The 19,578-nt window shown below is 41.3% G+C and overlaps 1 protein-coding gene across 2 annotated transcripts in view; it reads right to left on the reverse strand.

Annotated features, from left to right (window-relative positions):
• Positions 1 to 19,578, reverse strand: part of MSRB3 (methionine sulfoxide reductase B3) — an 84,314-nt gene that overhangs the window by 35,444 nt on the left and 29,292 nt on the right. For both annotated transcript variants that reach the window (XM_062609430.1, XM_062609429.1), the window contains exons 3-5: positions 14,861 to 14,969; positions 12,969 to 13,046; positions 688 to 716 (exon numbers count right to left, since the gene is read on the reverse strand). In XM_062609430.1, the coding sequence (XP_062465414.1) occupies positions 688 to 716; positions 12,969 to 13,046; positions 14,861 to 14,969 (216 nt within the window). The remainder of the gene's footprint in view (positions 1 to 687; positions 717 to 12,968; positions 13,047 to 14,860; positions 14,970 to 19,578) is intronic.

The raw sequence follows: 19,578 nt of genomic DNA on the forward strand, positions 1-19,578 counted from the left end.
ACAGCCTGGTATTAGGATCTCTGCTTTTTCCTCAGCCATCCCCCTGTTTGCTGTCCTGTGGTTTTTGTCTTGCTAGATACACATTAACCTGTTAGACTGACCTTCCCTTCCCTCCCAATCCCTACAACACATTACAATTCTTTAAAAAGACAACTTGAGAGAGACTGCCTTTTGGTAAACCTCCTAAAGCGAGCTCTACAGACTGCTCTGGCATGCGTTGTGTACATGCATCTGTCATGAAAATTTGATGACAAATCATCTGTTTCCTGACAGATAGGCTGCACTGACTTCAAATTCCCATGAAAAGTCTTTGTCCACCAGGAAGAAAAACATTCTCCCTTAAAGCAGTGATCATTCTCCAGCTTGACTTCAATCCTCCATTTGCTTTAGTCTGTATTATCATTTATTTGTGTTATAATTTTTCTGGATCAATTAAAGCCTGTCGCAAGATACATCTTCCTGATCATCTTTTGGGAAAATGTAAAGAGACGGGAACTAATGAAAGGAATGAAAGCAAATGTTTCACAGCAATAATGCTGTTTCCAGAGGGTGAGAAATGAAGATCCTTTTTAAGACTGACCTACCCCAGTTTGTTTAAAACTAAACTGAACTCGAACTGATAAACTACTCTTTTGAGATTAACCTGAATAGTGTACATTGAGCAAAACACTGTAAATTTAAACATACCTGAGTTGGAGTCAAACTTTGTTTCTGACCTGCAAAAGAAAATAAAAAGATCAGAAGTTACAAGAACTGATTTATGCCATAAAAGCCATTTATCAGACTGATCCCCCCAGCAAACATCATCTTTAACAAGACTGCCTACTTCTGTATGTTAATATTTAATGCATTTATGGGCATTTGAACCCAAATAGTAACTATTATCTTTAATATCTGTTTTTTTTATAGCGTCAAGTTAAAAAGAAGATATTTTAAAAGACAAATCACAAAATGAATGCAGAAAATAGAATATAAATTCAAACCAGGATTTAACTGTATGCTGTGAATCATGGCACACAGTTGTTCCTATGAAATAAATATTGTTTTCATTCATTTTCATTTTTGAAAAGTCATTAAGAGGATTTAATTTATTCATGAATGTTTCCAATCTATTTTTGAAGCAGATACCATTTCATTAATGTCATATGTATTGTATCCAATGATCTGTACTTAATTGTACAACATCCTAGGAGGGTTTTGTTTGTGTGTGTCTTCAATTTACTCACTCTGCACATAGGAATAAGCGGTTTGATTTTCTTAAAAGTGGAAAGCAGGGGGTGGGAGAGAGGGAGAGAGGAAGGGAGCCAGACCTAAGTTTTAACTTGTTTTAAAAGTCTTTGTAAAAAGACAATGATGTGTGCATTATGCACCATTAGCTTTGGTTGTGCACTGCAGATTTTTCCCTCTCTAACAAGCACCGTTTTCTTCTAAGGGCTTAGCACTTAGCAAATGAACCCTATAACCTGTATATTTAATAAAAGGAAGAAAAAATTAGCCCTTGTGGGAACATCATGTTTCAGATATAGGTTAATAATACTTGTAAATGTAGAAGCCTTTGAAGATCTCAATTCAACTGTGGGAAAACTTAAGTTGGGTAATTACTCTCAAGATGCTGCTGATGTGCTGTCAAGCAGAATTAACCCTATGACTAGGCCTATCTACACAATCTGCTTTAGGACAGCATTGTCTATATCGGGCTCTCAAACCAATTAACAGGCATGTACCAATCAGATTTATATCGCCCACTAACAATCAATTGCACACACGGTCATGGCTGTCACAGCAGGACGCGAGGGCCGACCAGCAGGAGACCTGTTAAAGGATGTTACGTTGGCAGCAAAATGCACTTCCCCACAAATTCCAAGGAGGAAGTACAATGTTGGATCCTTTTACATTGCAACAAGCAGGGGATGTTTTGGGGGAAGTTACAGTCCTTGTTTCAAAAATAAATGACTGAAGCTCAAGAACTAATTGCAGGTTTATTTCTTCTTTTAGTTTGAAAGCTTGCACATGCAGGTACGTGTAGATGTATTTTATATGTGCTCCATATATTTTATATAATTGGCACTGTAATTCCATACCAAAGATCTATGCTACAGCCAACAAATATCAAAGCAATCATGGTTTAAAAAATGAACACATTCACACTATTAGCTACAGATAAAGCTAAGAAAGGAAACAACTCCCTTCTTCCTTCCTGCTCATTCTCCACCTTCTCCCAGTGCTCCCAGTCCTTTATGTCTTAAATATAACTCTCAAGTGGCAAAGAGATGGAAGGGAAAAACATACTTATGTTCTTAATTGGTACTCATAAAGTACCACCAAAAGCACGGAACAAAGAAAGTGTGCTGTAGATGTGCCTTCACGAATATCACCACCAGTAACTGCCATGAGCAGTGTATTTCATTTGGTATTTATGACCAGCAGGATAAAGTCCCCACCTTAACAAAAGTGTGTGCTGGTAACTGGGAGGAATTCCACTGAGTTCCAGGTAAAACTCAGCATTGTATTTACAATATTCTCCTCAAGCTGCAGCCTAGAGGACCGTCTAGACTATTCTCTCATGCGCATCACTGTATCAGCAGCACCTCATGACCTACATGGTCAGAGCCAATATATGAATCTTACCCTCAGTGTCTGTTTATCTGCACGATCAACTTCTTGCTGCTTAAATTCCTTATACTTGGTGTAAGTTGGACAAAGACCTTGATCCTCAGCCTGCATGGCTTGACATGGCCATACACACTGCAACCTGCAGCATCAAGAAGCTGTCCCAGAGGCCAACACTGCAGTGAGTACATGAGGAGGAGGGTCACCAGGGTCACTGGGCACTGTAATGTGTACCAAAGCTCCAAACAGTCATAAATTACTGGACACAAATCAGAAAGCTGATATGGGGTGATAAATGAATAGAACTTTGTCTAGCAACAGAGGAATAGCTATGAAAGAAAACACAACATGGGAGGTAGCATTAGAAGCCATCAAGAGGGGAGGGTCACCTACTTTATGGTCACCATGTCACCTTGGGAAAACAATGCAAAACTTAGGATACAGCATTACAGAGATTGTCAAGAGATCTTAGAAGGGCACAGAAAAAAAGGAGGAAAATACCAAAGTGTCTTTGGCACTGCAAATAAGCAACAAGTAGTAGATGTGAGAGAAGCACTATGCAAGAACACAGTCACCTTGAGTACTTGAAGGAATGACAAAACTTTCAGCGATTCCGGTCAACCAGGACTTTCCCCCTAGATCTGCCAGTATCTACATATTTTTCTTGACAGCACACTAGACAAAGGTATCAGACATTAGCTGCACATAGACGTTAAAAATATGCAACTAAAAAATGGCCAATAGGTTAAAAATAAATGCTGAAAGTATGTCCCAAGGGGATGTTCTGCTACACACAAGAATATTCACTCTGACTCCTTTATTCTTCTAGAACTACTGTCAACCAGAAGGAAAACTTCTTTATATATTAGTTTTTATCATTGTACATACTCTGATAGTCAACATAAGCATCCTACCAGACAACATACACCTTACAGAGGCAGGCATTGACTGTACAAACTGCCTTTCATCACACTCAGAAGGGGATAAAAACAACAACCACAAGCACAGAATAGCCTTGCACATATTTTCTCTACTTCTGTCACATAGGAGTACTCTGAAAGCCAGGGAATCATTCACAAATACCTTCGTAAAGAAATCTATATGCATGAATGAGAGCAAGAGGGTATTTATAAAGTGCTTTCTAACTGTGATATGGCTCACATATACGCAACACATGGCAATACAAAAGCCAAGTAGCTCAGCTACCAACACAATATGCAAGGAAATAGTGAGCTACTGGAAAGGTTTAGCTAAGAGCAAGGTGCTGCGATACTTTTAAAGATCCCAGAAATAATGAAAACAAACACAAACAATAAAACTCATGATGGTCATTTTATCTGTACTGCAAAGAGGTGCAGGATTTCTATCTGCTCCTTTTGAAAGGCACCGTAAACCAGATGCTCGGACTGCCAAGTACTGAGAAAGAAAGAGGAACTGAGTAATGATACTCGGCATGTGTTCCTAAAGTGTGGATTTTGAGCTATTGCTTTCCAAAGCATGACTGAACTGCAGTCACACAGGGCCACGTACTATAGCATGACCAGATACACTGCAACTGAAGGTAACACACGTTTGCTGTTTGCCATTAAAACAGGCTTTTGGCAGGGAGAGGTGAAAGAGGATTTACTGCAGAACCTCTACTATTGCGTTACAACTGCCTTTTTCTTTAACGTGTCTTGATGAAATCTTCAATGGGTTTTGTTGAAGCCCAACACTGGGAATAGCCTTTGAAAGCCCTACAGCTCTCTCAGAAAGCACCTGATGAACCCTCTGCAATTCTAAACCTTTTGTTTTAACACTGAAGGGTCATTGACTCCTCTTGGCTTTCTTACACCTTTGCATTAGCAGTTTATACCAGGCTGTTCCTTTGCAAGGTTTTGCTTCAAGTATGCTAAACACAACATTGGTAGGGGCAGACATTCAGAATACCCCTCCCCTCTGAAAAGGACTCTGAATAAAGATGTGTTACAGATGTAAAGGTTATAGGTGCAGCTCTGGTACAGCTTCATTTTCAAAGAAAGAACTTTACTTCGTATTGGCATGGGCAGTTTGCTGAAAAAACAGGGATAGAGCAGGCTCCTGATGCAGTCCAAGCCAACCGATGTCCTGGCCCAGGTGACTGAGCAGAATAATATCATTCCTCTGTCTTTGCTGTTTGCCTCCAATAGTACAGCAAATATCACTCTGGAATACCAGTGTTCTTGGTTACATCAATGCTAGCAAGCTAAAGAAGGCCAGGATGGAAATGGTCAGTTGTAAACATGTCCCTGGACACCGTGTTGGCCTGTATCATGCTCATGAGAACTAGGACTCTCCTAGACAAGTCCTGGCCAAGCTGCAGGGGATGCTCATGCCAGCCACCACTGCCTACCACAACCAGGATGAACCAGGCCACTCTGTTTCAGAGGAGAGTACTTTAGGCTAACAAACACAAGCCATGTCTTGTCACTTGCCTTAGGGCTGGAGAACAGACTTTTGTCCATTTTATTTACAGGCATGGATACAGCCCTTCTGAAAATGCAAACTATTGCTTGGAAGCAGTCACTGATCTCACTCATGAGCCTGAGTTCCAAAGAACAAGGCAAGCTTCCAGAAAGAAAAACACAGCAGTATTCCAACATAAAAATTAATCCCTGATGTAACTACCTAGGAATTTATGAGACCCGCACCATCAGGGAATTTGAGAAGCCCCCAGGCATCAAGAACCAACCAATTCTTTGGGCAGCAGGAGTAAAGCCTGGCTTGCTGCTGCGTTGTGGCTACAGTACAGATCCTAGAGTGTCTAAGGTGGCAAAACTACTCTCAGGTACTTCCCAGAGCGGGACATTCATAACGCCTCTCCCCCTTCCACCCTCATGTGGATTCTCTGTTATAATACAGTAATATATATATTATTTACAATAATATTATCTGTTATAATCTAATAATATAGTTGAACTCTTGCTCAGGTCTCCCCTCAGAGAGGGATTGAATGTGCAAGAATTTCATGAAAGTTTGAAGAACTTAATATCTCTGAGGTCTTATAGCTACTCCCCTGCCAAATTTGGCTGAAATTGGCAAGTAGATTAAATTATACAGTTTTCTCATTAGGAAAGGACTGACAAACAGACAGCATCATGCTGCAAGCATCCTTAGGAAGCCTAGTTAAAGATATGGTTTTAATCTTGCTTGCCAAGACAACAGAAAAAGGACTGATTCCACGTTGATGGGTGCTGTGACAGTTTCTGTTTGCATACTGATGAAAAGCCAAACTCAAAAAGAGCATTTTAACATCATGCTTCTGGGTGAGTTCTGTCTCAGAGTTTAGTTTCATGTGAGAGTTAAAAACAGGTAAATATAGAAATCTGCAGCTTCTGCAGTTAAAATCCGTAACAATCCACCCTACCTGAATATGTAGGGTACATACACACACAGAGTGAAGCATAACGTAGGTTAAGGCCTGCTGAAAATTAGTTCTTCCAAGCAGGGTGAGTGAGGAACAGTCAATGCAAAGCAGTGTGAACTTCAAACAGGGGAAATGACAATCAGACTTAAAAGTTTACAAAGAATTCATTGAGATTTGATAGTGAAATATATCAATGAAATTCTTAATAAAATCTATCTATACATCTCTCTAGCATTATGGAAATCTTTGCATGTATTTCCTCTTATTTCGAAGTACCCTGAACAAGGATTTGCAATTCAGCTGTGCTCAGCAATAGGTAAATCAAAGCAATTTCGCAGGCTTGTCTCAATGAGACCTTAAAATATTTAAAATGTTTAATTTCAAGCCCCTTTTTCATTCTTTTGTTGGTTTTTAGTGTTTTCTTTTTTTTTTGGATTCCTAGCACATTTCTCCTAGGAAATCTACATCCATATTTGCCTTTTGGAAAGGATACTCATTGAAATGTCCTCTGCCTAGCAAAGGGATGTAAGATCCCTCGTATTCCCGTCCTTGTTTTCACTGCCAGAGGTGTTATTATCCAGAGAACACAAGCAGCAGGAAACTGCAGGTTTGCTGTTCTTTTGGCTTGTAGCTGGCAGCCTTATCCAGTGGCCTCAGCCTGCAGTAATTCAGACTGTGCATTAATGCATTTCTGGGAGGCAACCAGCTGAGTACAATAGAGCTGATCTACTGAAGAAACAAGACCACGGGGCTCATGGACTGAGGAGAAAAATGAGATGAAGTGTTTCTTTTTTTCCAAACTTCCTCTTGCTTTCCTAATTCTTAACGCAAGAATCTTGCCAGACTTCATTGCTTATATGAGGGTAGTGAAACGAACGTTCATCACCAGACAAGAAGCTGCCAGTTAGAGGATATTAAACACTACCCATGAGTTGATTAGGAGTGCAGAATCATTTGCTACAATGACCGCAGTTCCACTACGCCGTGCTTGCCAAGCATCCAGTGAAGAGAGCTTTTCCAGGAGGGCTGCCCAGCAGCTCCACCCAAGGGCAGAATTGTACCGTTCTTCCTCCAAGGGGCTCCTGGGGATCGATAGGACAAAGCTCTGCTCCAAACCACCACAGCAAATAGTAATCACTAGGTCAAGTGCCAGCCGTGGCCCCATGCACAGCTGTGATAAGCTGTGCACAACTTAGCACATTTTCAGCATCCCAGTAGGATTAGATGTGGATTCAGCATTCAGGTACTTTCAGATGTGGAAGATGCCATGGGCTGTATTCACAGAGCAACCTGGTTGCAGGGACTGCAGTAAATAAGGCATTCGTATTGATGGTCACCTTTAGGGGTAACTTAAACCTCCGGACTCTAGATGGCTCTGAGGAAGATGAACTCTGCCATCTTGATTTTTGGTGAGATGATCAGGAGTGCACAAAAATTTCCCATCCAGCAGTGACATGCCAGACCCAAAACAATGGCTGGTTTTAACCAAAACATGATGAAGCAAGAAATCGACTGGAATGGGTTGCCCAGGGAAGCTGTGAATGCTCCATCCCTGGCGGTGTTCAAGGCCAGGTTGGACGAGGCCTTGGGTGATATGGTTTAGTGTTAAGGTGTCCCTGCCCACGGCAGGGGGGTTGGAACTGTATGATCTTAAGGTCCTTTCCAACCCTAACTATTCTATGATTCTATGATAGCAACTTTCCTAATTTTTAACACCATCAGCCTTTTCTAGGGGGCAGTCACCAAAAAAATGCAGGAACTGTTGCAAGTTTTAAGATCATAGAACCGTTAGGGTTGGAAAGGACCTTAAGATCATCCAGTTCCAACCCTCCTGCCATGGGCAGGGACACCTCACACTAAACCATGCCACCCAAGGCTCTGTCCAACCTGGCCTTGAGCACCACCAGGGATGGAGCATTCACAACTTCCTTGGGCAACCCATTCCAGTGCCTCACCACCTTAACAGGAAAGAATTTCCTCCTTATATCCAATCTAAACTTCCCCTGTTTAAGTTTTAACCCATTACCCCTTGTCCTGTCACTACAGTCCCTAATGAAGGGTCCATGCCCAGCATCCCTATAGGCCCCTTTCAGATACTGGAAGGCTGCTATGAGGTCTCCACGCAGCCTTCTCTTCTCCAGGCTGAACAGCCCCAACTTTCTCAGCCTGTCTTCATACAGGAGGTGCTCCAGTCCCCTGATCATCCTTGTGGCCCTTCTCTGGACTTGTTCCAACAGTTCCATGCCCTTTTTATGTTGAGGACACCAGAACTGCACACAATACTCCAAGTGAGGTCAAGCTTCTTGGAGCAACCCTAGTAAAAATCTGGGTTTGGATGAGAACTGTTTGGTAATACTGCCTGATGACTGATTGAGCCAGCTTGTGCCCAGGCAGCCAAGAAGGCCAAGAGCATCCGGGCTTGTATCAGAAATAGTGTGGGCAGCAGTACTAGTAAAGTGATCATCCCCTGTACTTGGCACAGGTGAGGCCACATCTCACATCCTGCTTTCAGTTCTGGGCCCCTCACTACAAGGAAGACATTGAGATGCTGGATCAAGTCCAGAGAAGGGCAACGAAGCTGGTGAAGGGTCTGGGGCACAAGTCTTACGAGGAGCAGCTGAGGGACGTGGGGGGACTTAGTCTGGAGAAGAGAAGGCTCAGGGGAGACCTTATGGCTCTCTACAGCTACCTGAAAGGAAGTTGCAGCAAGGTGGGGTTGGTCTCTTCTCCTAAATAACAAGTGATAGGATAAGATGAAACGGCCTCAAGTTGTGCCAGGTGAGGTTAAGACTGGATATTTGGAAAACTTTATTCACCAGAAAGAGCTGTCAAGCATTGGACCAGGCTGCCCAGGGAATTGGTTGAGTCACCATCCCTGGAGGTGTTTAAAAGACATGCAGACGTGGCACTGAGGGACATGGTTTAGTGGTAGACTTGGCAGTACTAGGTTAAGAGTTGGACTTGATGATCTGAAAGGTCTTTTCCAACCTAAAAAATTCTATGATTCTGACATGGTAAGAGCTAACTTACCCCAAACAACTGTCATCAAACAAGCTGCTGGTTTTGACAAAGTTTTGTGAGGAAATGAGAGTCAGTCAGGGCTGATGAAGTTGCTCAAGTAGTTCTATTAGATGTCATTAGAGACACTACAGCAGTTACTTCATATGGGATATCCTAGCCAGATAGCCAGTGCTGATTCGTCATTTGGCCTGCTCAGAGGATATAAAGAAAGCATAAAGACCATTAATTAAGCACTCAGTCCTGGGGCAAGGAAATTCTTTGTACACACCTAGCCCAATGACTGAAATTCTCCCTTGTGTTGTGAAGTTAAGAGTGGTACAATGCTAATGGCACTGCAGTATTGCCCTGTCACGCTTTGTTTTTCTTATGATTTGCTTTTGGATGTCACAGAGATGAGGAAGAGACCTGACACAGTTCAATGAAAATCACATGAAAACATGACATGAATACGGGTATTGCTGTTTCTCCGAGTGCATGTTCAGAAGAGCCAATGCCATTACCACGAATTCCTTCCAGGAAGCAATAAAGGCAGCACTGGGTGATTTATGAAGACTTGGCAATTCATTCCTTGGCCCTAAAAACTGGAAACTGACACAACAATAATATTTCTTTTTTTTTTTTAAACGGAAATCATTCTCCCAGGCTTCCCAGTTCCCATCCATACCACATCTTTCTCACACAGTCCTGCATATGGTAACAGACACGACCGTAGTTTATTAAACATTGAAGAGCTCCTCTTGTATGGCAATAGCAGGAGCTGTGGATTCCACTTGGGTCCATTCTAACCTGCTCTTGCTGTGGCTATGGACAGAATGGTACTTTTGCAGAGTGTACAACAAAATACCTTGGAAAATGGAAGTAGGTGCCATCCTGCAAATACACACAGACCTTAGAAAATGCTGACGATTGGAGTGGTGTAAGTGGCTCCCTGTGAACTGATACTGAAACACAGAACCTTCCTGCCATGATAAACATGGCTCAAAAAGTAATAACATGAGCAGGTATAACTGATAAGCGTGAGGGTTTTTTTCTTTGGCTGATCAGTTTTCTATCAATCAGATGAGTGTGCTGCACTGTGACATGCTCCAGCTGCACCAGGTGAGGTCCAGTGACAGGGAAGAGATGAAAAAACACCCTAGAGAAAGGTGGGGGAAAGAGGGCTGATGATTTTAGCTAAAGCTTGCAGCTAGGCTGGAGTAAGCATAGCACAAAACCACACAGGGGTTGGCTTGCGGAAAAGGAGGTCCTTGAGATTAGTTTATTGTCTCCCTCATTTATTGCTTTCTATAGGCAGCTGTACCTGGATGTGGGAGACTGTCTGGCATGAAAGTTCAGAGATGTAACAATTAGATTCAAAGGCATGATTATGGATTTTATGTGTGAGGCACCTTTGTAGAAAAAGTCAAAGCATGCTCTCCATAAAGTTTGGGAGGTTTCTCATAACACTAGTACAAGTAGTACATAACACTAGGTAGATGAAGAGATGTTAAATTCCTAATTGTTTCTTTTATCTTTCTTGTGATAGAGACAGAGTTCTGTTTTAGAGACGTACCAAAAACCAGGTCTTTCATCTGGAGTGTAAAATTCATGTGTTCCCTGACCTCATGTGTCACACAGTAATGAAACAACGTAAATCAGAAATGTTAAAAGTTGAAGTTTGTTAATATTACTGCTGAAGCTCCAGTCTCTTTCCCAGTTAAACTGACAGGTCCACAGTCCAAATATATATATTTACGACGACACAAAGGAAAAAAAATTAATGGACACCCAATGAGAAACAAATGGAATGAATGCAAGTTTCAGATTACTATCTGCAATATAAAAAAAAGAAAAGAAATGTTACCATAAAACCAACTTGCATTTTAAATGGGGTAATGGTATTTCTTTGTATTGTACTACCACCTCACTCTTCAGAAAATACTTCGGTGATTTACACTCTGTTGGAAAATGTAGTAGACAGCATACATTTGGTGTTCTCTTATCTATGTTTCCTTCTCACTTTTTTAGCTGGTTGAAGCAGTCACCAAGATACATCTTCCCTATTTGAGGAAGACATTATATACTGATATTTTGGGGTCAGTAAAACAAAAGAAGATAGATCCCTCTTGGCCTCTCCATTTCTTCCCACCTTTGCCAGCCACTTTGGAACAACTGGCTGAATTTGATGCAGACCGGAGGTGGCAAGAGCCACACAAAGACTTTGGGGAGAATGGGGTAAGGCCAGTCCAGCCTTGGGACACATTAGCCAGATGTTTTTTTCAGGTGCCCATTGCCCTGGGATTTATTAAAAATAAAAGCCAACTTCCCTCTTTCCCTCTCTCTCCTCCCATAAAATCCATGGGGAGTCTCCAAGAGAATCAGAAAACAGGGACATTTCCATACAACTCATTTCACATAGAGAAATCCAACTCATTAACTCAAAAAAGTCAAGACTATGCCAAAGCATACTGTGCACTTGAGATAATCACAGGTAAGTCTCATATGGCAGGCTTTTCTCACATTAAATAGATTCAGAAAGCAACTGGAAACTGGTTCACATTCACTTATGTGAACTACTGCTGTCCAAATCTCACCCCAATAAAAGAAAACAAACTACTCTTTCTCCAGCAGATGGTAAAAAGGAAGCCAGTCTTGAAGAGAGAAGGTGAAATCCTTGCTCCATTGCATTTATTTGCCAAATTTGAATTTACTTCAATAGAGCCAGGATTTCGCCCATAAAGATTTAACTATAGTAAGCAGGGGAATGTCTAAACAGCAGAGTAGAAAACCAGGTTATGGGGACTTTAGATCCCCACTTTGTATCGCCAAGCCAAGCACCACAGTAACACACGACATGAGAATATTGCCTTGGCTGAGTTCACAAACGTCAGTTTTCCAACTCAAAAGATTTACATTATTACTTAAGTTTCTGCAGGTAATCCTCCTAACAGATAAATCAAACCTAACTGAGATGAACTGCTTCTTTCATCTTTGCAGACAGACTCTTGAGAACAACTATCACTGTCACATCTGGTGATACTGGAGCTACATCAGTTTTATCTTCCTTTATAACCTATTACTGACCCAACTTCCTGCATTATTAGCTCTATCCTGACCATCCTGCTTCACGCTGCTATAAAGGAACCTCTTCAAGTGAGATGGACTGAGAGTGTGAAATGAGGGAAAAAAACCAAGCAAAAACCTGAAATTCTTCATCAGAATGAACACAAGCAGCCAGAAATAATAATAAAAAAAGACATACACAACTGAATCCCTGCAGAACAATGCAGTGATTGAGAGAATTCAATCAGCATTGCTTCTAGCACCAAATTTAGGGCCATAATTCCCACAGTACTTCTAAAGAGCATTTTTCATGCAATGCAATTTCTTTCTTAGTCCTTAACTGAATCCCTAAACCAGCTCTCCATGTGTGCTAACAGGGATGGAAGAAAATTCAGTAAGTATTGCAATTTTCCTGACTTTCGTTCTCTTAACTGCTTGGATTCCCCCCAAAAATTTACTTTTTTCTCCGTTATCAGATAGAATGCTGTAGCATGGATGCAACGTGGCCGTCTGGGACGCAGATCTTAAAGCTCCCTGTGAGTAATGCTAACAGCCAAAACTCAGTATGTGTCAGCGTAGTGACAGTGTTACAATTACATGGCATGGTTGCATATGAGAAATAAAAAAAAAAGAATTATTACTTTTTTTCTGTCAAATCACCTATTTTATCTGAAGGTTATATCTTATTTTGTAAATTATTTTTTTACTAAATATTTACTAAATCTTTACTATAAGACTAATTTTACTATAGCATTATTATTTACATTTTTTCTTTGTACCCCTTATCAATTTGAATGACTGAAATGATTTTATACAATTACCTAAGTACTGGAATATGAACAAAATCACACAAGAACACAGCACATAAACTAAGAGACAGAAATCTCAAAGCTATATTTAGCATACTCACTTGAATAAAGGAGTCCCACAAACAACACATTTGTATATTCCTTGAGCTTTATGATGTGTGTACTCCCCCTCAAAGGCACTGGGAAAACAACAATACTACATTTTAAAAATAAATTCAGGAATCTGGGGGGGTTAATTATTAAATTAGCCAAGACTTAAGGAAAACGTTACAGAAAGAAAGAAAAAAAAAGAGCAAACCACGATTTAAAAGTTGGCAGTTGCGTTTTATTAAAGGCAGCAAATAAAGCAGGCGCAGGAAAAGGGGAATGTCCTCATTAGCGTGCCTCAGGTGTTACGTACCATGCAAGAGGAAGCAAGCTGTCCCACAGTTCTCAACAACAACAAAAAGGGAAAATCTGGACTCTTCCCCCTGTTTGGCAAGTGTTAACTTTGTGTAAACAGGGCTGTCTGATGTGGGGCTGAGCCTGCCTAGGACGGGCTCTGGGTCTGCCTGGGGAGCATGCCAGCAGCGGTGGGCTCGGCTGCTGAGGTGGCCGAGGTGTGAAGCATCCGGTGCTGACCTGGTGCTGGGTGAGGCTGCGATGGGCTGCCGGGGCGCAGCGGCATTGTAGCTGAAAATACAATAATTGCTCCGCGATTTCAAGCTGTGCACGCCTTATATTTTTAGTTGAAAAGCAATATTACAGCTTTAAGGGAATATTTTTCTAAGTTAACAATCTAAAAGGCTAGGAGGTCATTCATCTAATACGAATCAGCTGCACTCGCCCAACAAAAAGCCTATGTGCTCAGCAGCTTGTTTTTATTATCCTTTCACCCTTTTTATGAGGTCCAATTTTTTTTTATAAACAGGATTTTTAAGAATGACCTAATCTCCGATTGTTTGTGTGCATTAAATCACGTTGTTGGTCCTGTACACAAGAGTGAGGAGGGCCGGGGTGGGGGGACGCAGGCTCCCGGCAGAGGCCAGCATCCCCCTGCCCCTCTGGGGCTGCGGCAGATGAAGGGGGCCGGGGCAGAGAGGGGGAACACCAACCTGCTGCTCCCCCTTTCCCAGCAGATTCGGTACGTGCTGTCGGGAAGAGCGCTGCTGCTTAACTGGGACCCCACATGCAGTGGAGAGCTCTTTCAGGTCATGAATGAAAACAAGCAGTTACATCATTAGTACGTTTGGAGCAGAGGTAAAGCCAGGGCCTTATGCCAAGCTCAGTGGTATAAATTAGACAACAAAAAATGGCTAGGCCTTGGCAAGTTACCTTCATGCTGGAATCAGCTGAGAGAGACTTTATTCACTAAAAACAATCTTGGAAGCGAGTCTGTCTTTTTTTTCCTCCAGGACTCAGGGCTGGCTTCCAGCGACTAAAGCCATGTGAGGGCAGTTATTGAAAATTTTTGACATTCCAACCACAAATGAGCCAATAAATACCTTCTCCACATGTGCTTCAAAAAGAAATTGGAGTGGGGTGGAAAAGAACTAAATTATGCTACCTTCTTTCTGCAGCCAAAACGTCTATACTTACAATGGCCACCTTCAAACCTCCAGCCTCCTGGCATGGGGCCATTTCCCTCGTGGTTCTGCTTACTGCGATGTCTTCCAAAAAAAAGTGTATCTAAACTGCTATTACTTCCACACATTTCGTAGTAAACTAAAAACAGACTCTAAACATGAGCCTGGTGACTTTATAAGACATGCAGTGTTCATTAAAACAGAAAGTCACACAAGACCCCTGGCCTTGGCCCCCATGCTGCAGATGCTTGTCTTTGCAGTGGTGTTAATTTGTAGGGGTTAGTAAACAAGTGCAGAAATCCCAGGGTAAAAAAAAAAAATAACAAAGCCAAAAACTTGGTGGGGAAGGTGAGGAAGCACCAGGAAGAGGAGGCGGAGAACAGAAAGATGCCTGTGCTGTGAGGACTGTTTCCTTCATCCTGCCTTACCTTTCAGTCCCCTTCTCCTGAGTGACATGGTACTGCAAGGGTGTCAGCCGCTTCCTCAGCTCCTCCTGGGAAAAGACCACCTTACAGTCCTTTTTATCCCTACATGACCCTGCAAAGGGAGAGGATATGGGAGAAGGAGCCTTTTTAGCTTAAATCCTGAATAATTGCTTTGGCAGACGGCCACAGCATAGCTTCTGCATTCACTTGTCAATGACCAGACCGGTCCCTAATGCACGAAGAATGGCTCAGCTGAACTGCAGCTGATTATTTCTTCAAATCCAAGTTTAAAAAAGAATTTTGTTTGAGTGCCAGGTGATTCCACTGGAGCAGTGACAACGTGCTACAGCCAAAGCCCTTCGGTGTGTTATACACTGAATGGTTGCGCACACAAAATCATTCACAAGAAAGGAACATTTTTCCAACCATTATAAAAAAAAAGAAAAAAATATCTGCAAAACAAAAACTAACTGCAGCTGAAAGGTTCTTTGCAAGACATCTGTATTGGAGACTAATGGTAATGGGCATATGATGTTCAGCCATAATGTCCAACAATTCCATTAAATTTTAAAGTAGCTGAAAAACAATTCTGAATCGTTAGAATTCCAGTCAGGTTGATTTAACTTCTAGTTGCATCCTCATCTTTTCACTTTATAACGTTAACCATTGCATTTTTTCACTGTTGAAGCACTAAAATAGGAGCCCTGAAGTGCACTTCCTTTATGCACAAAGCCGCACAAGGTTCAACAATAAACGTGTAAAAATTAGGGTTGCCACTGAAGTTCCCCCCCTCTGAAAATCTCATGCTTTGTTTAGTTCACACAGAAAATCACAGGACTACGTAAGGATTACTGTAAAAAATTATTTGTGCAGTGCAAAATTTCACATCAGGAAAGAAAAAACAACAATAAAGCTGCTTTTGAGAATGATAATCCCCAAAGTAGGAACAGAAATTGCCCCATATTCAAGTAACTTTGATAATCGCTTGCAAAAATTAGCTGACAAAATACAGCAGGGAAAAAGCTCTCTAATTGTGACAGTAATTAAAATATGGTACAATTAGAAATAAACAGTCCTGACAAAAATATTTTTTGCTAGCAATGTATATACACTCATAAAAAGACCAATTGTGTTCCCAAAGTAGAGGGAACAGAGCTACCCATCTGTATGTCATTTAGTACAGGAGAGGCAATGGCAGGTTTAAATTACATGGTATTGGATTGCAATTTCCTAACATTGGATGCTTTTCTGCTTTTTTACCTTGAGTCATTACTAAGGAGCGTTCATAAAAAGTAGCTTAAAGCACAGATGCTTGCAAATCATTTAAGAAAAGATGTTTCTTTCTTCCTCCCCCTCTTCTTTTCTCATGTTTCTAATGTGTGGGGGTGGGTGAAGAGGGGAGAAAGAAAAAGAATAATGCTGTTGGTCACTACTGACTAACCCTAGGAAGTATTTTCAGGAAGAAAAAAGTAAAATTGAAAACATCTGATTGAAGTAAATAGTGCAAACATAAAAAGCTTTACTAGTGAAAGAAAGGTATTGAAAAGCGACTTTATTTCATAGATTAGAAATTACTTTTGATCTAAACATTCTTAAAAACAGATTGTTTTCCACTCTGAGCCATCTCATTAGCTGTGCTGCAGAGCCTTCGTTTTAATGGCAAGCTTTGAAAGAGCGCTGCTGTATGCCTTTGTTAGCTTCAATCTTATTTGGGAGAGGGATAAAGATTTCATTCCAGGTCTCTTTGTTTGTCTTTCAAGAACCACTAAAGCAGCATTCACACAAATTTTGCAGGAATGTGCCCTGTGCCATAGCTTACAAATTATTTGGTTTTGGTGCACTTAAAGGTCACCTTCCAAATTAGCAAAATTTTCCTACATCCTGGCTTTTCAACCTTAAATGTAAATATTGTTTCCTAACTGTAAGTGAGGTTTGTTCTTTATAACATTTGGTTGCTTATTTAAAGATGTCAAACGTTGGAGGTTTTTATTCTCCGAATGTGCAGGGCTCTAGGACTAATAAGTCTTTCAAAGTATAGCTAACAGGGAAAGGAAGCATATGCATTATATAAATAGCTATTGTTTTGTTGCATTGCACTGCTCAGAAAGAAACTGTTTGAAAGACGGTCTTTCATCTGTAATTTCAGTGTTAAGAAGTTGTCTGGAGAGCAGCAAAGAATCTCACAAACCAACACCTCTTCACTTATAAAAATATCTACCAATTATTGTTTTTTTTTTAATTCTATTTGCTCCTCAGATGTTGCAAAAAAGCAAACAAAGCATTAACTTCCCACTGGAAAAAAGTCAGAGAAAATGCTGAATGCTTTAAAGAATGCCGGTATTCCCTCTTTTCGCTCTGAATGTTTTTTTCACCTACTTTAAAAATGTAATGCTGTTCTATCAATGGGCTCCCTATATGCACAAGAAAATTGCGATAAGCCATTTGATCCATGCCACGGATCAGAAGTAGGAAGTGTGTTATAAAGGGTTTTTTCCCCCCACTGTTTTTAATAACTGTGTTTTACAATACAGACAGTATTTATGTCTACAGGGGAATTCTGCCAAACTGCACTGGGGTAAACTGCAAACCACCCCAACAAAGGACTCACCAGGTTTGCAATTTAATAGAGTACACATCAGCAAAAAGCTACAGTTGCATTACAAATAATAAAGAAAATCTCTTAGTGCAGCTCTCAGTACCCAAGGACAACCCTATTCAATTAACTACACTTATTACTTAACTGCTAGCAACAGAAAAAATGGCTCAGCAAATTGATTACACTATTTGAATATTGCCAAAGAGCCAAGGAGGTAAAGCAAAGGATGTAGGAATATGATATTGGAAACAGGGCTAACCCACAGGCCTCAATAAAATGTGAGGAACAATAAAAACTACTGCATGAGACCCTAGGAATACAGTTCTTCAGTTAAGAAAAACATTACTTACAAGAGAGACAAAAGTGCTCAACTTGCGTTACAAGAGTGGCTGCTTCCAGTTTTACAACTGTTCCTTTACGGCGTGTTTGAGAGGACTGCTACATGCAATCCAACTGTCTGTATCTTGGGAGGGGAAAACATAAAGCTGCACAAATATATGCCCAACATGGAAGAAACTGCCGCTACTAATGCAGCTGTTGTCAAACTTGTTACTAAAGCAGAGAATAGAGGTGCAGGCTGGCCACCTTCCTCAGTCTGGCTCCTCAAAGAAGGAACAAGGTTTGGGCTGTGGGAAGGGCCCTCATTAAGGCAACAAACTACTTCAGCAACTCAGGTGTACAGGCTGGTCCTCAGCTGGCTTGGAAATTATGCAGTCCAGGGCAGAAGGAAAAAAAGGCCATCATCTTTACAAACAGCGTGACATCAGTGCGATTGCATTCAAGGTGAGACTGAATTAAATACACAGTGAGAATAACAGAGTCTAGGTTCATCAGAGCTACATTAGGAATTTGGTTTGGATCTCAGTTGTTCTCTGGAGGTGATGCTCTCGACAACGACTTTTAGAAGAGCCCAGGACAGCGACGTTTCTAACTCCAGTTAGATCCCGTTGTTAGGAGAGGCAAACGCTGACCTACAAGGGCAGACAAAATTCCCTGTACATTCCACTGCAGGATATGAGGCCAGATTAAATCTCTCTAATCAGTGCAGCTTGGTGCGTTCATTGGGGTCAGTGCTCATTAGAAGAGCAGAGCATAGGCAACTCTTCCACGAAGAGGCACCAGCATTTCCACTTGATGCCTTCAGCCTTTTGCCAGAAATTACAGCTCTACTGAAGGCTCTTTAAGATCCTGGAGCATGATGGAAGGTTTTGCAAAGAAAAGGCCAGGCTCACAAACCTTAAATGCATAAACATAAAACAAAAAGCTGAGGAAGGTGAAACGAACACCAACAGAAACCTTTCTGGAGCCTTCACAGCATTCCTCTGCTTAGGAATGGTTTCTCTGAAAAGCAACACAACGCACACTGCCATTTACCATTCACCTGCAGACTATGGGCATTTCAGAGTTCAGCTCTGGGCTCCTCCTCTGTATGAATGAAGTGAACAGAAAGTACTTTCTGGGTGTTGACCTGATAATGAAGACATTAGGCATCTCACCTCACATATAAATTCCGTTTTCCATTGACCTTTTCAAATCTGTGGTTCATAAAACAGGCGTGTGCCATTTCCTTCCATATAAGCAATCACAAGAAAACTAGCAATGAGATCCGTCCAGACAGACGGACACAAGTTAGCAGACCATTACTCCTCACCACTCAGCCCTTCACCTGCTCCAGCATGCTGGAGGGTAGCTATTAGGGCCTGATATACCCTGAAATACTGTGGAATTTTGCCTGGTGGCTTTCCTTCTTCAAATAGTCTTTCAAACTGTTCTAACAAATTTCTCTTATGTTTTGTTGCTTCCTATCACTGAAATTAACTCAACATTTCAGCTGCATGGAAGACACAGCATACATTTTCTTCCTTCTACGTATGCTTATGTTCCACTGGCGTTAATGGACATTGCAGTCATGCACTGAGCACATACCATTAAGACTTCCTGAATTAAATTCAGCAAGATCAAATGTTCCAGCAGAGCACAGCCATATAATAAATTGGGCTTCTAGTTTTCAGTACTACTTCTTTTAATATACCCAAGCAGGTTTCTAGGGACCTTCCAGCACGTTTTACTATTCATACACCACCCCAGCTCCAGTCCTGCAATGTGACCTGCATGAGCAAACCCC

Source organism: Pezoporus occidentalis, unplaced genomic scaffold (assembly GCF_034315485.1).
Source record: "Pezoporus occidentalis ecotype Australia unplaced genomic scaffold, CSIRO_AGI_Poc_V1 ctg138, whole genome shotgun sequence".
In the NCBI taxonomy this organism is placed as follows: domain Eukaryota; kingdom Metazoa; phylum Chordata; class Aves; order Psittaciformes; family Psittacidae; genus Pezoporus; species Pezoporus occidentalis.